This window comes from Typha latifolia, chromosome 3 (assembly GCF_019914945.1).
Source record: "Typha latifolia isolate L0001 chromosome 3, TyphaL0001v2, whole genome shotgun sequence".
Lineage (NCBI taxonomy): Eukaryota > Viridiplantae > Streptophyta > Magnoliopsida > Poales > Typhaceae > Typha > Typha latifolia.
Window position 1 is genome coordinate 2619640 of NC_133088.1, and position 16768 is coordinate 2636407.

At 38.3% G+C, this 16768-nt stretch overlaps 2 protein-coding genes across 2 annotated transcripts; both read left to right on the forward strand.

The window, feature by feature from the left end:
• The first annotated feature begins 2699 nt into the window (after positions 1-2699).
• On the forward strand, positions 2700-4967 carry LOC140783686 (large ribosomal subunit protein uL4-like). The gene is made up of 2 exons (XM_073130651.1): positions 2700-3888; positions 4631-4967. The coding sequence occupies exons 1-2, from the start codon at positions 2782-2784 to the stop codon at positions 4742-4744; spliced, it is 1221 nt and encodes a 406-aa protein (XP_072986752.1). The 5' UTR covers positions 2700-2781; the 3' UTR covers positions 4745-4967.
• A 1137-nt stretch (positions 4968-6104) lies between these two features.
• On the forward strand, positions 6105-16208 carry LOC140783685 (uncharacterized). The gene is made up of 12 exons (XM_073130650.1): positions 6105-7216; positions 8208-8297; positions 8431-8667; positions 9441-9662; positions 9741-9843; positions 12736-12891; positions 14691-14752; positions 14833-14912; positions 15022-15098; positions 15171-15211; positions 15416-15461; positions 15553-16208. The coding sequence occupies exons 1-12, from the start codon at positions 6260-6262 to the stop codon at positions 15555-15557; spliced, it is 2076 nt and encodes a 691-aa protein (XP_072986751.1). The 5' UTR covers positions 6105-6259; the 3' UTR covers positions 15558-16208.
• Positions 16209-16768: the final 560 nt, after the last annotated feature.

The window sequence follows — 16768 nt, forward strand, 5'->3', positions numbered from 1 at the left end:
GATACATGGTTAGAGTCGGCATTGCATCATTTTTTTCTTAGCTTTTTTACCACCTAAATTCCTGAGTTGCATTATCTATTACAGTATTGGATATATGCATATGATTTATCATGTATAGAAAATCATAAAAATACATATGTATGTGATGTGATATGATGTGATGGTTGGAACAGTATCTGGTCTGGATTGGTATTAGACATACTCTTAGCGTTTGGCAGAGTATGGTGATGACTGATGGTTGTACTCTTAGCGTATGATAGGATACAACTATCATTGATATACCCTTAGCGTATGGTAGGATATGATTACTTTTTTCTGAGATACTCTTAGCGGGTAGGGTATGATTTATCTACATAGATACCCTTAGCGTATGGCAGGGTATGATTTATCTACAGAGATACTCTTAGCATATGATAGGGTATGCTTTGAGCTTGTGACATGATGTGTATCGAGTTTGGGGTCAGGTACTGTAGTCCAGCATGGGAGATAATATTCAGAGTTGAGACAGATGATTGTGATAGTGAGAGATATGTGAATTATATCTGGCTTTGACATATACGATTATTTAGTGGTTGACATGCATCATGCATCATCATTGATGTGACTTGTATCATTAGATTATAATTGTTATACATGATATGTTGTTATATTCGATGATGCTATTTGGTAATTTCATAATATGATATATTTTTTGGTTGAGAATATAATATGCTTATTCATGAGAAGTGATTTCATTCATATATATGTCATTAAGTATATATATATATATATATATATATATATACATGCTCATACATGGCATCATGCTGCTTTCTGATTCATATTATCCAGTATATAATTTACTCTCTGTTTGACATCACTGATTCGAGATAAGGTCTAATCACTGAGCTTTTTGCTCATGACTCTTATTATTTCTTTTCTAACCCTCACAAATAATATGGTACGTGATACCGACTCGAGATATTCCGATGAGATATTTTAGAAAGATGAGATGATCTATAGACGCGAGATGGTATAGAAGATAATTTAATCAGATATTGAGTAGTACCATTATTTTATATTTGTACTTCATTGTATAGACGATAATTAGTATAATACAGGTCAGATTATATTGTATTCTTGTATCAGTTGTTTAGTTTACCTTGATGGTTTGTTGTGGCCTATGCATGTCCTACCAGATTAATCAGTGGTCTAGTGTGGGATATTCACATGTTAACAGGTTTATTTGGTTGATAGTATGTTTTACTTGGTGTTAGATTATGTGAGCATGGATATGTTAGTAGGTAGTATTTGATGATGTCATGATTGTATGTGCACATGAGAGTATTTGTACGTGACGGGCCCCGCTCGACCTGTCGCGTGTGGGCGCATGGGCGTGCACGGGCGGTCCCCTATCCGCACTTATTTAAATCGAGTCACTTCAGCGGAGGCACTAGTAGAGCAAGAAGAGGGCACAAAGAGAGAAATGATGAGAGTGGAGACTGACCTCTTATCTCAATCAAGAGGTTGACGGATGGACGGACGACGACAACATCTACCACAATAAAAGATGAGGGAAACATGACTAACTGGATGAGAGAAAATAGTAATGATAAATTTAGTTAGTCTTTTTTTAATTGTATTAGTTAATTATTTTTATTAAAATAATATTTCTGTAGGTTGCATTTGCGTGTTCGAACATCTTTGCAAATGCCTGGCATCAGTTCGCAAAAATAGAGAAAGTGAAATGTGCATTCGAATGTGTTCGAACGTCTGCATCATGTTGGCATCGACAAATAACACATTTTGTGCATTCGAACGCGATCGAGCACGTTCGAATGCGATCAGCGAGAATCCACTAAAATTAGGGTTAATAATTATTATTTTAGCTTGTTTGCTAGCCTCTATAAAAGTGTGGATGATAGTCAAAATTATTATGCTATTGGAATATTAGTTTCTTGCCTCTCTATTTTTTTCTTTGCCCTAATCTCCCTCCTCTCTTTTCACCAATCTATCATCTTTACCGTTGGCAATGTTTCTCATAACTTCTAATCTCCCTTGTCTGTCAAGTCCTCTCTCTTCATTGGGATCTCGATTACTTCTTTCCTTTTGTCTTTATCCCTTAAACAACATAAATCATCCACCTCATTTCCATTATCTTCCATAACCCTTAACATCTACTCCACCCGTCACTGCTATCATTATCTACACTATATTGTGTTTTCATCCCAGTAGTTCGAATCTGTGAAGGGCGTAAATATAAAAAACGTAGAGCTATGGATCAATCCCACTTGATTTCGTAATTTTATGACTACGGAAGAATATTTAGTAAATATTTTTTCTTAGTTGCGCAGATTGTTTTGTACAATAAATTAATATCTTTAAGGAATCGTTTGGTAACCTTATCAAACTTAAGTTATGTTACATTAAGAAGAGAGAAAAAATAAAGTAATTGTATGTTGAAGTATATGGGTATAAAATTTATTTAACCATCGTAAATTTCTCTCTTTTCCCCCTAATGTACTTTAGTAAACTAATAATGGGGCTTAGGTTCGAACCCAGCGATCCTCACCGTCGATTCCGTGCGCATCCGACGGATAGGATGCGACCTTCACTACGCTCTGAACTAACACCCAGCGATTTAGGGTTTTGCCTATCATAGAGTGCTCCGCCGTTCAATTTATGATGGACGGATAGGATTATCTGATCCAAATATAAATAGAAACAACTTCTCACATTGCCCTTACCCCCCTTCATTTCCTTGGAACCCTCAACCCTAGGCCCCCGCCTTACTCCTTCTCCATGGCTGCCGCCGCTCGCCCTCTCGTCTCCGTCCAATCCCTCGACGGCGACATGGCCACCGACGGCCCCGCCGCCGCAGTCCCCCTCCCTGACGTCCTCAAGGCCCCGATCCGCCCTGACGTCGTCCGGTTCGTTCACGCTTCTCTCTCCCGGAACAAGCGGCAGCCGTATGCCGTTTCCCGCCGCGCCGGCCACCAGACGTCAGCGGAGTCGTGGGGTACCGGCCGTGCCGTCTCTCGTATCCCCCGTGTCCCCGGCGGCGGCACCCACCGTGCTGGCCAGGGAGCCTTTGGTAACATGTGCCGCGGCGGTCGTATGTTCGCCCCCACAAAGATCTGGCGCCGCTGGCACCGCCGCGTCAACATCCACCTCCGCCGCGTCGCTGTCGCCTCCGCCCTCGCCGCCTCTGCTGTCCCCTCCCTCGTTGTCGCCCGCGGCCACAAGATCGACTCCGTCCCTGAGCTTCCCCTCGTTCTGTCCGACTCCGTCGAATCCATCGAGAAGACCTCCTCCGCTATCAAGATCCTCAATCAAGTCGGCGCCTTTCCCGACGCCAAGAAATCCAAGGACTCCACCGCCATCCGCGCCGGCAAAGGTAAGATGCGAAACCGCCGTTACGTCTCTCGCAAAGGCCCCCTCATCGTTTACGGCACCGAGGGTTCCAAGATCGTCAAGGCCTTCCGTAACATCCCTGGTGTTGACGTCGCCAACGTCGAGCGCCTAAACCTCCTTAAGCTCGCCCCTGGTGGGCATCTTGGCCGCTTTGTCATCTGGACCAAGTCAGCTTTCGAGAAACTCGATGACATTTTCGGTACTTTTGACAAGCCTTCTCTGAAGAAGAAGGGATTCGTCCTGCCGCGTCCCAAGATGACCAACCCGGATCTCTCTAGGATCATTAACTCCGATGAGGTGCAGTCCGTGGTGCGGCCAATCAACAAGGAGGTGAAGCGCAGGTCGCTGAAGAAGAACCCCTTGAAGAATCTCAACACGCTTCTGAAACTGAACCCGTACGCGAAGACCGCCAGGAGAATGGCACTGCTTGCTGAGGCCGAGCGTGTTAAGGCCAAGAAGGAGAAGCTCGATAATAAGAGGAGTCCGCTCAGCAAGGTATACTTGTTACTCTAAATCTGCTACTTATTCTATTATAACCTGATAGTGGATCTAGCTAGGATACATTAACTCTTTATTTAATAGGATCTGCTTGCATATTCGATCATTCAGGTTAAGTTTCTTAGTACAAATCTACTATACTGCTGTTTGTTGTTATATTTGTTATTGTTAGTAATGGTTTTTTAAATTGTTTAGCGAAAACTGTCGTAAGACATCTTAGTATCTTTGAGCAATAGATGTTGTTTTAGCAAAGAGTATAGCTAGCTGATGAAAATTTTGCATAAATAATGAAGGAGAATATTATATGGACAATTCTTAGTGTTTGAAAAATCTAGGATTGTGCAAGTAATTTTTAGCTAACATCTTGATGTGATACATAGTTGTTATGGATAAAGCATTGGTTCTATTAAGTGCACATGAACTACTTTAGTATCTTGGATCTTTTCACCTTTGAAAGAGTAGCCTATGATTTATTATCATTTTACTGTTTTCTTGCTTCTTTGTAAGGGGTTTTTGTGAAAATCTCTTATTTGCTTGTAGACATTTTTAATGTCAGACATTTTGTATGTATACCTTTAGTAACACATTTTCTTTGTATGGGTATCTTGTAGTTAACCAACCTAACAAAAATGTAGTTCACATCTGTTCCTGTTTTTGGCTCATCTTTTGCACCCAGCAATATTTAGTTGGCCCACTGCTGATGTTGTGCTTTTGATTTGTTTGGCAATCTTATTTGCAGGAAGAACTTGCTAAGATTAAGTCTGCTGGTAGGGCATGGTACAAGACTATGGTTTCCGACAGCGATTACACAGAGTTCGAGAACTTCACAAAGTGGTTAGGTGTGACTCAATGAGCGACGACTGGGTTGCTACTCGTTAGGCCTTCAGTCTTTAGTATTTGGAACTTCCGTAAGGTTATGGTCGTATCCTGTTTTTGTTTTTGGAGTAAAAGTGTTATTTGATGAACATCTTAAAACGTTGGCCAGTGTGATCTTTGCGATCTTACCCTATTCTGTTCTTTGTAGATGTCGGAATTTTGATGTCAGTGAGATTTAATTTACTTAATTGTTTCTTGAATTTCTTTCCACTGGCGACCTTTTTTAATCCATCTGACTTCATGCCAACTCTGAAGTGCTCTTTGATAGTAGTGATCAATATGTCCAGGGTGAGAGCCATATCCTACTAGCTCTTCAATCTGGTATATCTTCGCCACGATTTGCTCTATATGTTGTTTTTATAAATTCAACTTTGGGAGGTTGATGAATTTTACTTCGGGCCTGAGCTTTAATATTATTTCGTTGATCTGACTCAGCTCATTATTATATATATTTTTTATAATGTACGTATATAATATATATTGTTTAAATTTTTATAATAGCGTTCTGTAAAGTTTGTTTTAATCTCGTTGACTTTTCATTAGGTCATTGAGTTGGGCTCGGAATTTAATGACTTCAAATACATCCTGATGTTGTTCATTCTTTTAAACAAAAATTACTATAGATGACCTTTATGACCTAGTCAAGTCAAATATCAGATCATGTCCTATCTCATCGTCTCATTTCGAATGAGTTTCCAGAAAGCTCTTATTAGTCATTCCCTATTCTTTTCTAAAATGAACCAAATTATCTGGGAGCTATCAAAATATATCAACTGTTGGCAAACAAGAGTACTGAGCAGATTAAATTAGCTCGTCTGACCTGCAATAAGAATACGCAACAAACTGGAGGCTAGACCTGTGCAAGCAATGCTGTGCCAGATCGACTCAACGTAGTTTTAATTACTTTAGGCCTAAACCCGGCCCACCAACGTAAAATACTGGAATCAAACGTTGATAAATATTCTTAATTATGTCAGTAAATCAGTTTTAGTTTTTGAAAGGCTGAAGCATCAAGGTGGGTTTAATGGGATTGGAGAGAGAGGAAGAAGAGATTAAGGTTGAGAAAAAGAAAATGATGAGGTGACTGGTGAGAGATTTTTTTAAATTATTTTATTTTTTATTGTAATAAAATATTTTGTATTATATCAAAGCAAAATATATAGATCCAATAATAAATATTGATATGATATTTTTGATAAATTTTTCCTAAAATTTACTTGCTACCCAATTTTCAGCAAAAACTATTAACCAATCTTGGATATTACCAATACCCGATCCGATCCGATCCGATCCGATCGTTTTTATTATTTATCCTGGCAAAAAGGAAAGATATCCCAGAATTGTAAAGCAATTTATTACTCCCCTTCTAATATTTATCCACAGTCGCAAATCGCAGCAACTGGTATGCTACCGCCATTATAGTTCCTCTTTCTTTCCTCCTCACCGAAACACTTCCTTCCCTCCTCTGAACCCTAGCTGCCCATCGGCGAAGATGCCTCCGAGGAAGAAGGTCGTAAGAACCGTTCGAAAAACCCCAACTTCTAAATCCAAAGCCAAATCCCAATCCGAATCTCCACTCCCCGACCTTTCCCCTCCTGCTCCCGCGCCCGAAACCCCCACCCCCACCCCGAACCCTAACCCTAATCCCACCATCGATGCAACGGACACGCCAATCTCCTCCGAGACACCCACTTCCGAGCCCAGCACCACCGGTGCCGTCGCGGAAACCCCGGTGGCCATCCCCGACGCCGCTCCGGAGACCGCCGAGCCCCTACAACAAGCTGCCGCCTCTGACGCCGGATCTCAAGGGGCCGTTGGAGCTGTACCTTCCGAGTCCCCGGCCATGGCGCCGGCGCCGGAGGAACCCTTGGAGAGTGCTGGGCCGACGGAACCCTTGGAGGCTGCTGGGCCGACGGAACCCTCGGAACCGTCTGTGAAGACGACCACGAAGAGGATCAGAAAGGTTGTGAGGAAGAAAATCGTCAAGAAGTTAGTTCCAAAAGTGAAGAAGGTCGATGAAGTCCCGAAAGCATCGGACGTGCTATCACCTCCGGTTCCGGCACAAGAAACCCTAGTCGAGAAATCGGATCCGGAAAAGCTAGAGCAGCAACAGCAGGAGGAGGAGGATAAGGGGAATGATCAGAAGGACGTGAGCAACGATGTAGCAATGGAGGAGGAGGATAAGTCTAATGAGGCAGAGGTTCCTGGAGATGAGGAAGCTAGGATATCAGAGCGGCAGAGGAGAAGGAAGACGGAGATATTCATAGGAGGTTTGGACAGAGACGCGAAGGAGGAGGATATTAGGAAAGTGTTTGCCAAAGTTGGAGAGATTGTGGAAATCCGAATGATGATGGAAGGACAGACGGGAAAGAACAAGGGGTATGCTTTCTTAAGGTACAAGGAGTCTGCGCAGGCCAAGAAGGCCGTGACCGAGTTTGCCAAAGTGGAGGTACTTCCTGATCCCATTGCCTACTTCTTCCTCTTATCTCCTCGGATCCCTTAACTCCATTCGAATAAGGGTGAAAAGACAAAACAAAACAAAAAAAACCAAAATTAAGTCCTCCTGAAGATTCTTAATCATGATTGTCACTTGTTCTTTTAAATATTTAAATGCATTTGGTTGCCATTGTTAGGTAGTGTGAATTTGCTGCAATAGTACTCTGTATGCGATGATTTTCTTGTTATTTTTATTTTGACCTATGTATAAAACTAGAACTATATTCCCATGATTGTTAAGAACCATCTTTTTTGAAAAATTACTAATGCTTTATTTTATTAAAAAATTTATTTGCAGGATAAGCAAATTTAATTTTAAAAGGTACTTGAGAGAATTAAGTTCTAGTTACCCTACTTAATTTTTAAATTCATGCATCTGCAAGGCAATCAATGTCGTAATCTACACTATTTTAAAAATGTATCTTCAACTCACATGATGTTTAATATTTCCAATTTCTTTGCGGGATAAGCAAATTTAATTTTAAAAGGTACTTGAGAGAATTAAGTTCTAGTTACCCTACTTAATTTTTAAATTCATACATCTGCAAGGCAATCAAGGTTGTAATCTACACTATTTTTAAAATGTATCTTCAACTCACATGATGTTTAATATTTCCAATTTGTTGCCTTAATGTTTTTGTGTACTCTTACTTTCTTTAGCTTTGAAAGGTTTCTTTCTTTTTTGCTGAAGAAGTAATCAATTTCTTTCACTTCAAACTCTTTTGGTTGGCTTGCTAATCTTGCATAATGGGATAATCATCTAGAACTCTCTCTCAGAGTTTTGCTTACATACTATGCACAATGCATTTTTTGTCTTGTGCTGCATTCCGAAATGTTGCTTAGTCTTATACTTGGTGTGATTGATTATATATTCTTTAATCCATTGATTTCATTGATAGAAAGTCATGATCCACACTAATTTTGTTTTGAAATGAGAATTTTAGATTTGTGGGAAGCTTTGTGGAGCTGCAACTCTCGAGGGAAATGATACCATATTTCTTGGAAACATCGACAAACAATGGACAAAAGAAGATGTGAGCACCATTTTATACATATCTAGCGGTTTATTGGTAGTAGTTTTGAATATGGAAGAGTTGGAATTTTTGTTCATTCCATTTTCATCTTTGACTGATACAATTTCTGCCTTCTTTTTCAATTTTTGAGCAGGTAACAAAGTTATTGCATGAAATTGGAATTGAGAAGATCGACACAGTCACTGTGATGGCCGATTCTAGTGCTGCTGGTTCCAACCGTGGGTTTGCATTTCTTGAACTAGAAACCAATAGAGATGCACAAATTGCATACAAGAAGCTTCAAAAGAAAGATGTTTTTGGTAAGGGGCGAAATGTTAAAGTTGCTTGGGCTGAACCTTTGAATGATCCAGATGAAGAAGAGATGCAGAAGGTCCTCTCTTTCTCTCAACGCCTTCCTACCTATGCACCAAATTACTTTGCCTTTTTTTTGTCGGTGAAGGATTACATGGTAGTAGATTATTGAGTCTGAAATATAATTGATATAAGAGGGGAATTTTTGGCTATGTTTGGAGAAATGAGAAAACCAAGACCATCTGATTGCTTCTTTTTTTTCACGGGTTCTATGGTTGTTGATTGTCATTGGCATCATTAGTTTCCATTGTTTGTGGAACAAAAGAAAATTTGATACTAGGATATCTGGATATGACAATGTTATCATGGATTATGAGTTGAGAATAGGAAGCCATTTAGATTTCATACAACAAACACCAAAAAGGATGACAAATTATTCCACTTTGTGACCAAAGGTTGACTTTAGATGTCATAATCTCCAAGTTCCACAATATCATGTGGTTTTGAAGATCTTTAAAGAATGGTCACAAGCATTGGATGCGTATGCATTGTTGTTTACCTTATGTGTTTTATTGTCAAAGATGTTGAGGCAATATTGTTCTTTTGCTCAAACCTCATACAAAGTATACTACCCTTATTACTTGTATTCAATATTTAAAATTACATTCTTTCTTCCAACATCGACTACGCAACTATGTGCTCCTTTACGTTTCTTCTCTCGTCAGATACCACCAAAATAAATTATACTCCTTTCCCGTAATTGCGGTTTTATGCAATAACTATTCTTTTTAGCTACTCCTTGTGGAATCTTCACCATATAAGTATGTTGATCCATCATTTGCCTCCATTTAGGTAAAATCAGTTTATGTTGAAGGTATACCATCCTCTTGGGATCAAGCTAAGGTGACAGAGTCCTTCAAAAAGTTTGGGATGATCGAGCGAGTTGTCCTTTCACGTGATATTCCATCTGCCAAAAGGAAGGATTTTGCATTTGTTAACTACACAACTCGAGAGGCTGCTTTATCTTGCATTGAATTGTTTGATAAGGAGGAAATAATTGAGAACGGTTCAAAGGTTGCTTCTTTGTTTATGGATGGTAAAATAATGTTAGTTGACACAATTGGTCACTCTTTTTAGTCTGATTTATCCCAGGTCAATATTAAAGTATCACTGGCTAAGCCTGTACGTAAGGTCAAGCAGAACAAAGGAGGGTACAAATCGAGTAACTACGACAAAGAAAAACCCACAGTTCAACGTGAGTTTGAATTCCTATGGGCAAAATTGTGGATCTTTTTGATTTGGATAGCTTTGAAGCTTATTGTCTCTTTTCTTTTGATATTAATCTTGATATATAGAGTTCAGGACTGATTCTATTTTGTTTCGTTATGCCCTTGCATTCAGTTGCCATCTTGCAGACCTTTTATTTGAGAGTTCATCTGTAGGAGTGCTCTAATCACATAATTATAATGGTATGAAAACAAGTGCATATTTAGATATTCAATTTTCTCACAATCCTTTCAAAAATATCCTTCATGGCAACAACTTGGAAGGTTCTTCTAATGCCATCCTAGTCTTAAACTTTATGCATCATCTTTTTATTATGCCAACAAATCATAACTCCTGCAAACTCCAGCATCAATTCTGTAGTAGAGATGATCTAGAACTCTTGTTGGCTTTACGTTAGGTCCTTTATTGGATTGGAATGCTAGTTTTTTTTTGTCTCTACTCAATATGTTTGACATGTAAGCACATTGTTAAATTTGAAATTCACATATGTTGTGTTTATTTGTTCTTATATTTTGTGAATATGCTTTGTACAGCTTACTTATGCAACAGGTTTTGTTGCATTTTGTATCCTGGATGTTTAACATATTTAGCAGCAAGTATTTATGTGGCTGCTTATGATAGTTTTGCAGAAGTAATAACTTCTATATTTGTTTAATACTTGGACAGAATTTAAAACATTCTGTCTAGAAAGATGGGTAAAGCACCTATGATTCCCTTTACAAAATTGCATATCTTTTCACATTAATGCATGTTAAGTGCTGGCATAATTTGGCACAGAAGGCTTCACATCTGGGCCCATACGGCACAAGTAGTTCTTTTTATCGTTGGTCATCCACTTCTCTATTATGTATTTATATTGACATTGTGTCTGATCTTCATTATGCAAGGGTGGATATAATCTTATAATATTTTTGGCTAAGGGTCTAGTTTTGGTTCCCATCTCATCTGATTTGCTCTTGTTTTGGCCTGAATGGCTTGAAACTAATTGTCATGGATGATCCTTACCTTTAAACAGCGGTCCCTCTCTCATGAGACCTTGGCTTAAAAGCTTCAGTTTTTTCATTGGTTTAGTAATGGATAAGATATCATGCTTGGCCCTTACGGCCTTACCTGACCCATAGCCTATAATTTAGTCTATAGCGCACTGGCTGTCCTGCAAAGTAGTAATGCAAGATGCATTGGCGCTCAGGGCTGGCCGTTTTGGCGCCTAGTGGCCCACCTTTTTAGTAGACATGGGTTGTGTCGACAGATACATGTTGGATTTTGGCTAACTTAAAAATAAAAAATTGTAACGATCACTTTTAATCTCCTCACTTGATCCTCCTATTCTGCCCTAAATCCATCTCTCTCAAGTGGCGCAGGCTTTCTCCTATTTCTTCTCTTTCTTCTTATCTTCTTTCCTTTCACTCTCGGGGCCGGCAAGCAATAGGGCCAGCAAGCAACGACACTGACAAGATCTTCCCTTCTCTTCTCTTCTTCCCTTTCTCTTTCTTCTCTGCTCGGCTGATCGCTCTAGTCTACAGTAATATTTCAATAATTAGTTTACTAAATTTTTTTATTAATTATTTATAGTAATTTGTTCTGCAAAAGAAGAAAGAGATCACTTTCATGACTGTCATGAATATTGGCTTATTAATATAATTATTTAATTCTTAATAATGTTAACCTGTCATTTATTAATGCTAATTTTCACACTGTTCTGAAAATTTTGCTAATTAGTTTTCTAATTGATGTTAATCCATTGATCTGATAATGTTGGTCATATTATTTATTTTGAAGATTTGGTTGTTATTCTTGTAAGTTATGGAGGTGAATTGTGATTATATATACTACTACTAGTATTAAAATTATATATATTGAATTTTGATATATAAAAATGCTAAACCGCTTTGTCACCTGTCTCGTTGCTCATCTAGGTGGTAGGCGGTGGGGTGATCGCCCGCCACTTGAGGCATGCTTTTAAAATATTGAATTTTATTCACTATCTTAATTGAATAGTTTTTCTAACTTCTCTATTATTTTTTCTGAACCTTTTAATCTTTTCATTTTTTGGCCAATTTCTTGAGTTTTTGGTATATTACAAGAGTATCAAAACCAGAACTCTGGAAAACAAGGTCACGATGGTCAAAACAGACAATATGTTTCGAGAACCAGAACCAAAACTGAATCTTCAAATTTTGCTTTCTGATGTACTACACAGGCTTTCCCATGATTTTGAAAAAAAACTATAATCTCCTCCAACTCCTCCATAAACACTTGGTAACAAATTGATGGGAACATTTTCTTTAGCCGTGCCTTTAACTTTATCTATATTTGCTCATTGGTGGATTCTGCCGTAGATTTTCAAACCTATTGAGTTCGGGTGTAAGAGGCAATACCTATGTTATATTAAGCTATATGTTACATGTACAACATAGTCTTTGCAGGTTTGCTTCTGTACAAATAATTATGCCATAAACTTAGGAAACAAATTCATGCTCTGTGTATGTCACCTACTTTGATAACAAGATACTCTAGCATCTTGCTCATCTGCACTAAAGGTCAGATCTAAATCTTTCAGAGTCGGTCATCTTTGTGAAGTTGGATGAATGACAAATTGTTCAACCTACCTATTTTAGTAGCAATGACAGGAAATTTATAGTTTATATTGAATCATTTCAATCTGTTTGCTTGTTTTCTTGCTGACTATTTACTGTAGTATTCTACTGTTGTAGAATTCAAATAGAACATGACTTGCAAGTTTGGAAAAATCATACTTGACATGATATTTTTTTTTTTTGACACATGGTCTATTGTAGTTCGACTACATGATGAGATTCTTGTCTTATATTTTTTATATTTCCTTTTCACATTTTTTCAGGCCAAACAAATTCCAGTGCTTCTTTGAACAAAGGGATGCCTTCCAGAGGGGATCATCTTACTATGGGTGATAAGAGGTCCTCTACTACCCATGAGCTTCTCCATGTTTTGAGGGAACAGGCTACTTGGAAGCAGGGGCAGATTGGTTATGGTAGAGGTATGCTAAGAAGAGGCACATGACATTCCCTTGTGCAGTATCTTTTTATTTTTTGTATTATGTAGCTTTTGGTGATACTACATCATCAGTTAGTAAAAAAAGGTATAAACTATACGTCACTTGGTTCATCATCGTCAGATAGTTATATTAAATATCTGTCTGTTCTACATCTCTTAACTTAAGATAGTCATAATGGAAAGCTTGATAGTTGAAAAAAAAAATGATATGTTTCAGAACTTGATGTTAGCCAAGTTCGTGCTCAGTTTTAGACTATGGAAAGTTTTGGTATGGAGAGGTGCCTGTTATTATTTCAGGTAGGAATCTACCTTGTAATTGCAGTCTAGCTCTTGCAAGCAAGGATCACTTTCTGAAATTGTTCTAGATTTGGAAAGCTTTCAGTTTAAGTACGTTAACTTTGATATATAGGAGCTTCCCTCATATCTCTGACACAATAAGTCAAACTGTTAGCATAATTTTATTATGTTAAGACTTAAGAATAGCTGATTGTTGTGAAACTCGGTAGATATTGTGTTATGTAGCTTATTCTTTTGTTATGCTTTAGTAGGAGTTTGATTGATTAGGCCATGACATCATGATCACAATTTACAAGGCATTACATGTTCCAGGGACCATACACAAATGGCAGAGATATCATTGTTTTTTATTATTGGTATCAGATAAGCAGTTTAGGCTGAGGATGAAAGATTTAATTACTTCATTTGATGATTACCTAGTCCCGCAGAATGTTAGCTATGTTAGCCATGGCCAATTCATGAACCAATAAAGAACAGGGAAGGGAATAAAAGAGTGTCCAAAAAGTGTTTCACATGAACAACTTTGAGCAGTACATTTACTGTAGACATGAACAATATGAACAATATCCTTCACTATGTTCTTTCCTTCACATTCTCGCTCTCACTATTATACTCTGATTCCTCTTTGTTTCAGACTATTTCAAAGGCCTCTCTGCAAGCTTAACTTTGGATTTAGCAGAGATAAGGGCGAGGTAGTTTTCCAGTAAAGAAGAGGGTAGTAGTAACTAGTAAGATCTGCTGAAATGGTGAAATCTACAGGAACATCGAGAAAAGATATGGCATAATATGGCTTAATCATGTCGTAGTAAGACTTAATGACATTTTAGGGATGCAGGTATAACCAAGTGTATGGTGTTTACTCTAGATCTATGTTCAGAGGGATGATTTGATTTATGACCATGATCATAAACAAGATGAATTATAATAAAGGCTTTTAGAATTAAAGTTAAAATCTGACCTGAAAAAGTTAATAGCTGAAGTTGAAGGATCTATTTGACTTTTGGGCTTTTTCCTGCATTGAGATGAAAGTAAATATAGTCAGTAATTAGTCACCGCTCAGCAGTAAAAAATTGGTTGATTGCATCACAAGAAAGCTTCGGATGATGTCAAAAAGGCAAAGCATTGTCTTTCTTTCCTATGTTCCATTGTCTTGCAGTTACCCGCCCTTCTTAATTCATGGACAAGGTGAAGATAATATTCTTTTTCCTTCTTATTAAGAAGGGTCACGATCCAACCAATTTAGTGTCATATTTTCACTTTCATGGGAAGGACTTGCAAACAGTGGAGCATTACCCTTTACATAGGATGAGAGCGCCCAATTCTTTTAAGAACTGGTGGTGATTTTTATGCGAGCTTTATTTTCTGATTTTTCCAAGTACTTGAAGTGACATAGCTTTAGTTTTGGCTGAGACTTCAAGCAATATTATTAGCAGCTACTTTCTTTGTAGGCTGATTCATCTGTTGCTTTTATGTTTATGATGCCAGACCCTGCCGGTCCAGATTATGGACATAGCTTATCTGGAGGAAAGCGTCCCTTTTCTTCTTTGGTAATGCATGAACCTCTCATAACTATCTGGTCCCTTGTGATTACCGTCTATCATCATCTTGATTGTACCTGATTCTACAGGGTGATGAGACAATGTATTCTGATATGAGAGGCTACCCTCATCCTCGTTTTGGGAGTAGTTATCCAATTGCTAGCTCAAGGTTTCCTTGCTTGCCAACTATAAAACACCTTCTATGGTTATTTAGTAATGATACATTTCCTTATTTACTTGTGTAACCAATTTTTCCTCTTAACCTCGTTTTGTTCTAGCTATGGTGCACTTCCTCATGGCACAGCTGGATCTTCTTTGCCATATTACCAGGGCCCAGGTGTTGGATATTCAACTGGTATGTTTTGAAATTCTAATGTTGCAAATTATGTAACTGAGTGAGCTAATCGTATGTTTGTATGTATTCTAGGTAATTATCATGGAGCTGTTGAACACTCCAACAACTTTCAGGTAGTGTTGGTTTTGTAAATCAGATTTAGTTCTTTTGGTTGATTCTGTTCAATACAAACTGCAGAAATGAATGAGGATTCTTGATGCTGTTTCTTTCTTCTAATATGTTCTTTCAATTAGTAGCTACCTGTTCCAAAGCAGTCTGTGAGTCGAGTGTTTCCCCTTTTTGACTATTAATACGACAAGGTTTTCTAATTTGTCTAGATGAGGCAAGGAGCTCCTCCGTATGGTAACAGGCCATATCCCAGATGTAAGTTTTATTTTCTGCTGATTTATACTAGCTTACTGATCTTTATTATCATTATTAATTTTCTTGCTTCTGATTATTCACTTGTGTGCAGATTGAATCAACTTCTGGAGCAATTTTCAACCGTTTGTCTTTGCGCTAGCATTCACCAGGCTGTCGCCTTTCACAGCTTCAACTGTCCGCTCATCATGCGAGGGTTCTGTCTCAAATTGCCTGCTTCTATTATCCTTTGGATATCATTAGCTGTATTCATAGGAGCAATGAAACTTTCTCTGGTTTATTACCTTTTAGAGTTTACTGCCTAAATGAAACCCATCCAACCATATCTCCATTACAATCCTGCACCTTCCTTCTCATCCTTCACTTCAGTAATGGGCATGTTAACCATACTGAATTGATATATAAATAGTTCAAAGTTAGTTCTCCGCTTGTTCCTGTAATGCAGCTGCTCGCATTGCTTGTTCCTATAATGCAGCTGCTCGCGTTGTATCTTAAGTTACATCTGCACAGAGTGGGTCAGGTCATAATCCTGTAGTTGTCTGTTTAAACAGAGATTTAGCCCATCTCATCCCAAAAGGAATAGTAGGGAAGAGCTGTATGAATGATGTCGTAGCAAAGGAGGATTTTGATGTGCTCGAAATTGCAGAGCAGCTGAATGTGGTCCAGATGAACAGGGCTGCGGACTTGTAGATCTTGACTTATTTATTTATTTTGCATGAACATTCTCAGCGAGACAGCATATTTTGACTAGCATGGTTTTAGTATTAATGATCATTTCCGTATCACAAGAACCCTTGCTTTGTTGGCCAGCCTACCGTTCTATATTTTGATCTTTAAGCCATCAGAATGATATTAACTGAATGGTGGTTGAAGAGAAATATGTTCAAATATGTTGCTCAAATAGGCGTTTGTAGGACATGGTTAGAGAAGTTGCTCGCTGGGTTCTTTTCCTCGTTAAAGATTGCATCATCGTTGATTGTTTTATTTTATTTCCGAGAGAAGTGGCAACTTATTATCGTTGATGGTTATTGCAATCTTCAATTTACTTTATTTGCCTTGGATCTAGATCGTACGTCAGTGGGTATAAGACGGGCAATTTGTTCCTGAGAGAGAGCTGGCTCTGTTTTTTTTCTCTTTTCGAGGATTACTGAAAACTTGTGTAGTGTTGCAACAGAACCATGAAGAATTTTCGTAGATTTAGCAATTAACAAGAGCAGTAATCTTTCGAATGCAATCCATCATTCAGAAGCAGTGCAGAAGACAACGTGTGATGTCTAATGTGTGGGATAGGTGTGGTGTCTATTGAGTGA

What these genes read in the sequence shown, in the direction of transcription:
- LOC140783686 (XM_073130651.1), top strand. Translation starts at nt 2,782, where the DNA reads ATGGCTGCCGCCGCTCGCCCTCTCGTCTCCGTCCAATCCCTCGACGGC. An exon ending in AGAGGAGTCCGCTCAGCAAG is followed by an intron (nt 3,889 to 4,630) that starts GTATACTTGTTA and finishes TCTTATTTGCAG; the next exon opens with GAAGAACTTGCTAAGATTAA.
- LOC140783685 (XM_073130650.1), top strand. Translation starts at nt 6,260, where the DNA reads ATGCCTCCGAGGAAGAAGGTCGTAAGAACCGTTCGAAAAACCCCAACT. An exon ending in TAATTGAGAACGGTTCAAAG is followed by an intron (nt 9,663 to 9,740) that starts GTTGCTTCTTTG and finishes GATTTATCCCAG; the next exon opens with GTCAATATTAAAGTATCACT. An exon ending in AACACTCCAACAACTTTCAG is followed by an intron (nt 15,212 to 15,415) that starts GTAGTGTTGGTT and finishes TAATTTGTCTAG; the next exon opens with ATGAGGCAAGGAGCTCCTCC.